This window comes from Sinocyclocheilus rhinocerous, unplaced genomic scaffold, assembly GCF_001515625.1.
Source record: "Sinocyclocheilus rhinocerous isolate Xijiao unplaced genomic scaffold, SAMN03320098_v1.1 scaffold1226, whole genome shotgun sequence".
In the NCBI taxonomy this organism is placed as follows: domain Eukaryota; kingdom Metazoa; phylum Chordata; class Actinopteri; order Cypriniformes; family Cyprinidae; genus Sinocyclocheilus; species Sinocyclocheilus rhinocerous.
Window position 1 is genome coordinate 177,536 of NW_015645507.1, and position 9,808 is coordinate 187,343.

Here is a 9,808-nt window from a genome sequence, read left to right on the forward strand (position 1 = left end):
CCTAAATACTGTATATCAAAACTTAATTTTTGATTAATAATATGCATTGCTAAGAGCTTCATTTGGACAACTTTAAAGGCGATTTTCTCAATATTTGGATTTTTTTGCACGCTCAGATTCCAGATTTTCAAATAGTTGTATCTCGACCAAATATTGTCTTATCCTAACAAACCATACATCAATGGAAAGCTCATTCGAATTTCGAAAAATTGACCCTTATGACTGGTTTTGTGCTCCAGGGTCACATATGGAGCACAAAACTAGTCATAAGTAGCACAGGTATATTTGTAGCAATAGCCAACAAAATATTGTATGGGTCAAAATGATTGATTTTTCTTTTATGCCAAAAATCATTAGGACATTAAGTAAAGATCATGTCCTATGAAGATATTTTGTAAATTTCCTACCCTAAATACTGTATATCAAAACTTAATTTTTGATTAATAATATGCATTGCTAAGAGCTTCATTTGGACAACTTTAAAGGCGATTTTCTCAATATTTGGATTTTTTTGCACGCTCAGATTCCAGATTTTCAAATAGTTGTATCTCGACCAAATATTGTCTTATCCTAACAAACCATACATCAATGGAAAGCTCATTCGAATTTCGAAAAATTGACCCTTATGACTGGTTTTGTGGTCCAGGGTTACATATTTAATTTTTGACAGGAATGAAAACGAGGCTATGATAGAAGCACAGTGCGTTCAATGGATTGCACTGTTGTTTGACAAGATACAGATTATTCAGCTCTTGAAAAGTCTTTCTGGAAAAAAATAATAACTTGAAAATAATTATCTGATCTAGGACCTTTATATAATGCGTCCCATAGTCTATCCCTCACATCCTGGCGCCTAACCGGACTAAAGTCTATAATGATTGTGAGACGACTTGAGTTTTGGAGTGACGGCTTCAGTCTTCTAGTGTTATGTGAGGGAAGTTTTAAGGACGTAGGTGGCGGCTCAAGCGTCAGGCTGATGAGTTAGATGTATTAGTCATCTCAGATGGATGGATGGCTACGAGTTGTGAAAGAGAAATAATGGTGCTGATGGAAACAGTGGTATTATTTTAAGATATTAAGTGACCAATCGGTAAATGCCTGACGGTGGTGAAATTATAAAGAGGAGAAGTGACTTTAATTCTCCATTGTATCAGCAATCTGAAATCTGAGAGCAGCTGACTGACAGCAAAGGCTACATACTCCTACACAGACACAATTACATAATATGAATCTCCCTCCCAAACTGAGGACACAAGCAATTACAATATTCCAGCTGTGAACATGCTAAACGTGTTTAAATACCTTAAAAAATGCAGAAACTATACATGTTTATTCTCGTTATGTTACAGGTTCACTAGATTTGTAGAACAGACAACTGTAGAGTGTGATGGAATGATGTATGATGTTATTAAGAAAAAAACAAAAACTTCTTCACTTAAATACTTCAGTCATGCCAAAGAGTCATTCACACAGACGTCTCGAGGTTAGATGATTTCAGTCATCGCTAAACTGTTTTGAGCTGTTGTGTCTTTGGTCTCACTATTATTGCTTTACTTTCATTACCCAAAAATTAAAATTAGGCTGCATTTTACTCACCCCTGATGCATCCTTGGTGTATAAGACTTTCTTCTTTCAGACGAATCCAGTCGGAGTTATATTAAAAATTGTCTTTGATCTTTCAAGCTGTTTCATGGCACTCAGCGGGTGTTGCATGCATCAGTCCAAAAGAACTTAAATAAAAAGCGCCCATCCATAATAATAAGTGTCTCACACGGCTCCGGGGGGTGAACAAAGGCCTCCTGATCAATAAGCGAAACGAAGCAATTTTAAGTATTTGTCATATACAGAAAGGTGTGTAGAAAAATACATACATTACCATTCAAAAGTTTGGATTCAACAATAATTTTTAAAGAAACTGTAAGATACTTTTATTCAGCAAGGATGCATTAAATTGATCAAAAATGACAGTAAAGACATTTACAATGTTACAGAAGAGTTCTATTTCAAATAATTGCATTTCTGTTGAACATTCTGTTTATCAAATAATCATGCACAAATAAAACGTGTCAGTTTCCACGAACATATGAACTGTTTTCAAGAATAATCAGAAATGTTTCTTGAGCAGCAAATCAGAGTGATTTCTGAAGATCATGTGACTCTGAAGACTGGAGTAATGATGCTGAAAATTCAGCTTTGACCACAGGAATAAATTACATTTGAACTTATATTCAAATCAGCTATTTGAAAATGCAATAATATAAATACAGCCTTGCTGAACTTAAAATACCTCTTTCAGAAACTTTAGAGAATCTTACTGAGCCCAAACTTTTGAATGATAGTGTGCGTAATGTAATATTGTGTGTTGTGCACAAAAAAAAATCTTGTTTATAAAAAAGTGTTTCAACATGATACATTTAATACACAGTGCATTTAATGCAAGAGTTCAAAGGTTCGCCGATGCAGCCAATAATACATATGGGAGGCTGGTTAACCAGATCCAGAAATGAGAGGACAAAACAACACATGAACCGTCTGTCTGTGTCTCACTCACAGGACTTCCTGGTAAGGGGAGGAAGTGCTGGCGCTGACCGCAGGGTGACGCTGATAGTTAATTTTGTCATACAGGGTTTGAGGCTGCAGGGGGAGTAAATGTGTGACGTTACAACAGATTCCAGAGAAACGCTTCGCAACAGAGCCGTCAGCTTCTCCAAACATGCAACAAAGCTGTTCTCAGTCTCACTGATTCACTGTGTGTGACTGCTCTATCTTAGCCTACTGCGGTATGCGCAGTAATTATGATTTTGTTAGTAAATACATGCTATGAGCCTTATTTATAAGCAAAAAAAGAAGACAGCAGGAATGGAAGTATTCATTATGTATGCATGCAAGTACTCACCAAGTTTTGTGAGAGTTTTTTGTCGTCTACCGTTTCATAAATGGACATCCCGTTTACAACACTTTCAGAGCGTTTCTGTAATATAGATTCAATTCGGTTAGCTAGAACTGCATCTCCATTTCTATGCCACAAATTAGGTTTGTATGTATCTAAAACAGAGTTTATATGTGTCTAGGAAGTAGAGGCGTACAATTAAAAAAAAATTTAATAAAATAAACAAAACCCTTATTTTATTTTTTTCCTTGTGAAAAAGAGATTATTGGAGCATGTTTACTACGTCAATTTGATTTAATTCAATTATTGATGAAATTTACTAGCACTTTCTGAGTGAAAACTTTCACTTTTTTGTTTTTGCTCAGAAATTGCTAGTACATTTCACAAATAATTACAAAGAAATGGCAAGCAACACATTGCATAAAACATGATTTTTTTTTAAAGTAGGAAGATTGAGATAGTATTTTCTTGTAAAACTTACTCAAAAAGTCTTTAATTACAGCTTCGAAAAATGATTAAAGTCTTTTTTGCAGAACCACATGAACCTTAAAAATCAGATATGTAGACAGAAATGAGCCGCTCACCTTTGCCGTGGCATCAGCGTTCACGTCTTCGTAGACTGTAATACCAGCCTCACTTTCTCCTTGTCCTGAAAGTGTGTGAAAACAGCTGTATAACTATAACTCCTGCACTGTTTGTGCTCATTCACAAGCGTTCAACACACCTTTATTGTTCCTGCACCTGCAGCACACGGCGAGCGTTCCACCGAATATGACGACAACAATGATACCGACGCCTACCGCGATCAGCAAATACTTCTGAGGGAAACCTGCATCTTTGCACCAAGTTGCATAATTGTTAGTGCTCTTTATGGATTTCATTAGAGAATTTAAGAAGTTTAATTTATTGCAGAACCATACCTGATGAGATACTTGAGTCGTCCGGTTTCTCTGTGCAGACTACAGTCTTAGTAGCGTACTTGACACTGAAGGTGTTGTTGGCAGTGCAGGTGAGTGTGGTGTTTTCTGCTGGACGGAGGCTGATATTCAGGTGAGATCCATGAGTCTGGATCTGATGACCGCTCCAGCTGTAGGAGAGATTCAGATCACCACCGGACGCCAGACACCGAAGATGAAACATGCAGATGTTTTCTGATTGCAGCCTGGAAACACTGGACTCAATCTGAACATCTCTGATGAGCTCTGTAAGAGAATAATATGAAAAAGTAATTATATTAGCATACTGATTCCTTCATAAAGGAACTATTTAACTTTAGTTAATTATGAACGTATTCTGCGTCAGTTCTTAAATGAGTTGTTTTAGAATTTGCTATTTGCATCCGAACAGCATTGACAGAATAAATATCAAGTAATTAAACTCACCACGAACATGCAGCACAATTAATTTTGTTTCGTATTGTTGAGTTTTTCCTTCTGCAACCATAGAGAATCTTCCATAATCCTGGAGTTTAAGGTCTGTTACTGTTACGCTAATATTGTCCTTATTCATCTTTAACCGTTTGTGAAATAATTCAGATGTAACTTTTTGGAAATCCTCTTTCCGATACTCAGCAAAAAGAGTATCATAATATTTCCACTGCACGTCAAGACCATCTTTTGGATAATCAGCAATTAATTCCAGTGAGTCTCCAGCAGCTTTGTGCACAATCTCTGCATCTGGATCAACACACGACCCTGCAATACAGAACAGACAACAAAACATGGTTACATACCGTCACAAATGCAGGCCATATTTTATACATTTAACATAAGCCAACGTTTCCATTAAAACACTTCATTATATCAGCTTGACAACACCAACAAAACGCATGAGAAAAAAAGGAACAGAAAGTAATACAAATAATAAATAAACCATCAAAAGAAGCTCCCAGAGTCTGCGTTTTAGATTTTGCTATCAGCACAGAGCATCTCACACTTCTCACTATGTCTTCACACTCCTGTCTTCATGATGACAGCTCCACAACAGCATCAGCATGAAAAATAACACTATTCCCACCAGATCTGGATGCACATGGTCTTTGGTGTTTATGATGTAAATTTGCAGTGCACGGTGACTCCTGATCTGTGTTTGTATTTGGTAACTTGTGCCCATTCATGCTTTGTAAGGAAGTGTTTCACAGCAGCACTTCCACCCATCGCACTGCGATTTTTGTTTCTGCATGTGTCTATTTTCATTTTATCATCTTAATTTTATTTTCTCATATCCGCTAATTGACTCTCCTTCAACAGTTGCATCTCTTTTTGCAAGTATTACACGTTTTTGCCATTTTGGTGAAATAATACCAAATGACAAGTCAACATTAAACCATGTTTTTTGATTATGATGAATTCAGGTACATTGGGACACATTTTGCCATTGAAATGACTAGAAAAATGTCCCCCAATTAACCTGATTTCACACTGTAATGCTGGTTGCAACAGAAAAACACTCTATTACAACTAGCCACATTCTCTAAACGATAAGGCTTGAGGTTTCCTGAGTCGAACAGCCTTTTCTCACAGATGAAACACTGATATTACCTAAACATGCATGATCATTTACCTCAAAAAGTAAAGTAAAAATACAGCTATAAATATGCATTATATATAGTTTTGTATTTATTAAGCAAACATCGTTAATTTAATTTACTATGCCCTATGGAATCAAGAGCATTGTATATATTAGCATTACATATATGGAAGCAAGAGCAGTTTTCCGGATGCACATTCATTCCCCACACATACATAAGTGTCCTGTCGGCTAAAACCTCCTTAGTTCCATCCTAAACATGAACATATTTAATTCATTTAAATTATTCATATTCATTCCCTATACAGGAATAACTGCTGGATTGCTCGAGTCACTCACCTTGGAGAAGGAAAAGCAGGAGAACTCCTAAGATGGAGCAGCGGGACTCTTGAAAGACGTTCATGTCCAGACGTTTAGACGTCAGACTGAGGCATTCGTGACGGCAGATACAGCGAAACAGAAGAGACAAAAACAGACTTCCTCACACCGACTGCTCTGCGTCTCTCAGTTTGTGCATATCTGCACAAATAACAACACACAAAAGAGCTTTGGTGACGTGACCTTTAAGAAGCGCCTTCTGAATGTTGTGCTTGAGGTTTAGGGGCTTTCTGGTCTCTAAATTTGTTTGCACCTCCCACTACGGTCAAGTGCAAGAGCGCAGGCGTTTCATCCACCAACACTGCAGTGTGCGGGAAGTGAAGGTTACGCATTTACATGCGCAGTACTATAAATGACCAAAAGTACTGGAAGCTCATCAGGGAGCGAAAGTGAAGTGAAATTCTAGAGGAACAAGGAAGTTTTAGAAAAGAGAGTCTCTTTGTTAAAGGTCCTGATGTGTCAGAGTTTAAACAGCAAGCTTCATTTGCTGATGGAGCAGTGAAAGAATAATATTAGTTTGCATATTGTGACCACAATGTAACCAGACTCATGTAACCACATGCTCAGGGTGCCAGAGCAAAGCGACTTCCTTATCATCTCATCATCTCGCATCGAAACGAGAAGGCATAAAAAAGTACATTTATTCAATTCGCATTTGCAAAGACAAACCCTTTGTTGTTTCTACATCAGATCAGTTTTTTTTAGACTGTGCAGGACATTGCAATGCAACGACACTGAGTCCATCAGAGGAAGTGAAACTCAGGTTTTAGTTCTAATGGAAAGTATTAGTCAGGCGGTCAGCAGAAGAGCACGGCCCTGTCCGGAAAACTAACTGTATACACTAAGCAGTACAAACAGGTTTATTCTAGTAACTGTCCAGCAGGCTTTTTTCATAAGTATTACATTTTACTAGTATTTAAAATGTAGGGTAAAAAAGTCACCTTTATTTATATAGTGCTTTTAACAATACAGATTGTGCCAAAGCAGCTTTACAGTATCAAATAGGAAAATAGTGTGTCAATGTAGCATGTCTGGACCGGTCACCCTCACACACATAGAAACCACACGACCACTCATTGATGAGATTCAGCACTTTCTTTTACTCAATCTGTAACAAGGAGAAATAATCAGTGGATCAACAGGCGACAGCTTCTCCCTCTCTGGCACACTAAACATATGATGCTAATTAGTTAGCGTCACAATGTACATCGTTTAAGTCAAATAAGGCTATCACATGTCGGGGAAACCCCGGATGTGTTCCACTGATATCATTCCCTCCCCAGACAAACTCCCAAACAAAAGTCCGCGACTTTAACATTATATTTTTTTAACTTGCGAACAATAGTAGAGGAACAAAATTTTGTGGAGTTCATTAACCCATTCTTATTATGAAACGCATAGAATGTATAACGGTATAAACAACATATAAAAAATAATAATAATACAATATAGGAAGAAAAGAAAGCTAATTAAATTAAGTCAATAAATTATTCACACCAGTTACATTATCCAAAACATTGTGCAACAAAATATGTTTCCCACTCACAGGGAAGGCGAGTACGGCAGGTTGATCAGGCCTACTGCAGTCACCCGCAAAAGGTGCCTTAAACACCATTCATCTCGGATGAAACTTCATCTCTAATCTGGAACAACATACTGAAATACATTGACTCACATGTGCTGTATTCTAGAACTCAAAATGACAAAAACAATGTTGTAATACAATACATTCTTATCTCAGTAAAGATCTTACAACTCCACCAACTGGGTTCAGAATTCTGATAGATTGAGTCATGTTCTCTATCAATCTGTTGACTGGTTTCACAATCCTACCCACTCTGGTCCGAACTCTCATTTCCCCTGGATCAGGAGGCGGCTGAGGCGGCTCAACAGGTGAAACACAATGGTCACTATGGCAAACTGCCTCAGAAACAGAACTGTGAGAATCGTGAGAATCACCTTCATCTGGACTGCTTACATTGCTTTTCTCCTTGGTACAATCATTCTTTGAAGCAAGTTGCTCCCTTCCTGATGACTCAGGGACTACGTTCAATGATTCAACACTTTCGGATCTGCAGGACAACCTCTGCTGAGGGTCGTCAGAAGCTGCGATCTCTTCCACCCAACTGGCGACTCGCTCAGACAAAGAACACAAATCAGATACAGGACCAACAACATCCATTGACACACTTCTACTGCTAAAGACAGATTCACCACTATCCTCAGATGGTTCAGGTTCCTCCAACTCAAGTGGAAGGAAATTTGCTTGCAACAGCAAATTGCGGTGAACGGTTTTATCCTGACCCGTTTTGGTGTTACGTATGCGGTAAATGTGGCACTGTGGGTTCAGCGCAACTACCCTATAGGGCGTGGACTCCCACCTGTCTGCCAGTTTTCTCTTCCCACGTTCACCTTTGTTGGCCAGCAGAACTTGATCACCCAACTCAATGTTACGACCTTTCGTCTTTTGGTTGTACAACTCGGTCTGACGTTGCTGACTAGCATCAATGTTCTTCTGAGCAACTGTAAGTGCCTCTTTTAGGTCATCTTTTAACCTCTTCACATACTTGTCGTAATCAACAACGTCACAGTCTCTCTCAACGTTGCCAAACATCACATCCACGGGCAACTTCGGGATCCTACCAAACATTAAGTAGAATGGAGCATAACCCGTGGATTCGTGCGCGGTACAGTTATACGCAAAGGTCAGTGTCTGAAGCAACTGGGACCACTTTTCCTTAGACCTCGGCGGGAGTGCTCTGATCATGCTGCCCAAGGTTCTATTAAACCTTTCAACAAGGCCGTTTCCCATTGGATGTTACAGTATCAAATAGGAAAATAGTGTGTCAATGTAGCATGTCTGGACCGGTCACCCTCACACACATAGAAACCACACGACCACTCATTGATGAGATTCAGCACTTTCTTTTACTCAATCTGTAACAAGGAGAAATAATCAGTGGATCAACAGGCGACAGCTTCTCCCTCTCTGGCACACTAAACATATGATGCTAATTAGTTAGCGTCACAATGTACATCGTTTAAGTCAAATAAGGCTATCACATGTCGGGGAAACCCCGGATGTGTTCCACTGATATCATTCCCTCCCCAGACAAACTCCCAAAGAAAAGTCCGCGACTTTAACATTATATTTTTTTAACTTGCGAACAATAGTAGAGGAACAAAATTTTGTGGAGTTCATTAACCCATTCTTATTATGAAACGCATAGAATGTATAACGGTATAAACAACATATAAAAAATAATAATAATACAATATAGGAAGAAAAGAAAGCTAATTAAATTAAGTCAATAAATTATTCACACCAGTTACATTAATGCAAAAGGACAATAGTAAACACTCAATTTTCAGTTAAAGGCAGTTCATCATTGAATTCAGGGATCATCCAGCTCAGTTCAGTTTAAATAGTTAGTGTGCAATCAAGTCGACGATATCGCTGTGAAGTGCAGACCCTCATAACTCTGTGTCAAAAGTAGAATCCTGTGGTCTTGTCCCGGTGGCCATCTAGGAGACAAGGTCCTCACTGGGGATCTGTCTCTGGAGCTCATCTAGTTGTGCTGGTCTCCGCTGACATTCAGGGCTGTAGAGGTCGTCTCTAGGAGCTGATCCACCATCTGGGCTGGATACGGACTGGATCTGGCAGCTACGGTAACCTCGGAATAAGAAAGAAACAGACTAATAGGCCTATTAGCGTAGATGCCATTCTTCTAACGATGTAGCAGTACATCGGGTGTTATGGGAAGTGTTCCCAGTTCCGGTTGTCCTAATTAATGCAACCTAAAAATCCTTTAACATATTTGAATATTAGAAATGTGTTAGTGTGTTATGTGTATGCCAGGTTAAAGAGATAGGTCTTTTATCTAGATTTAAACTGACAGAGTGTGTCTGCCTCTGTATATAGTATGTATATAGTACTATGGCTATTGCTACAGGTTTTTGATGTGTTAGACTATATTGCAAGTAGCCTACATCAGTGTTTACCCTAAATCC

General features: G+C 38.5%; 1 protein-coding gene across 1 annotated transcript; it reads right to left on the reverse strand.

Annotated features, from left to right (window-relative positions):
• Window positions 1-2,206: 2,206 nt before the first annotated feature.
• LOC107706020 (V-set and immunoglobulin domain-containing protein 8) lies at window positions 2,207-5,988 on the reverse strand. The gene is made up of 7 exons (XM_016509576.1): window positions 5,759-5,988; window positions 4,273-4,584; window positions 3,811-4,092; window positions 3,615-3,725; window positions 3,475-3,539; window positions 2,897-2,971; window positions 2,207-2,634 (listed from the first exon to the last, which is right to left on the reverse strand). Exons 1-7 carry the CDS (start codon window positions 5,820-5,822, stop codon window positions 2,548-2,550), a joined length of 996 nt encoding a protein of 331 aa, XP_016365062.1. The 5' UTR covers window positions 5,823-5,988; the 3' UTR covers window positions 2,207-2,547.
• Window positions 5,989-9,808: the final 3,820 nt, after the last annotated feature.

Bases quoted from the DNA above. Each gene is read 5' to 3' on its own strand.
- LOC107706020 (XM_016509576.1), bottom strand. From the start codon at position 5,822: ATGAACGTCTTTCAAGAGTCCCGCTGCTCCATCTTAGGAGTTCTCCTG. The intron at 3,726-3,810 runs GTATGGTTCTGC...CTTGGTGCAAAG, and splicing joins CGACTCAAGTATCTCATCAG to ATGCAGGTTTCCCTCAGAAG. The intron at 2,635-2,896 runs GTGAGTACTTGC...CTCCCCCTGCAG, and splicing joins AAAAACTCTCACAAAACTTG to CCTCAAACCCTGTATGACAA.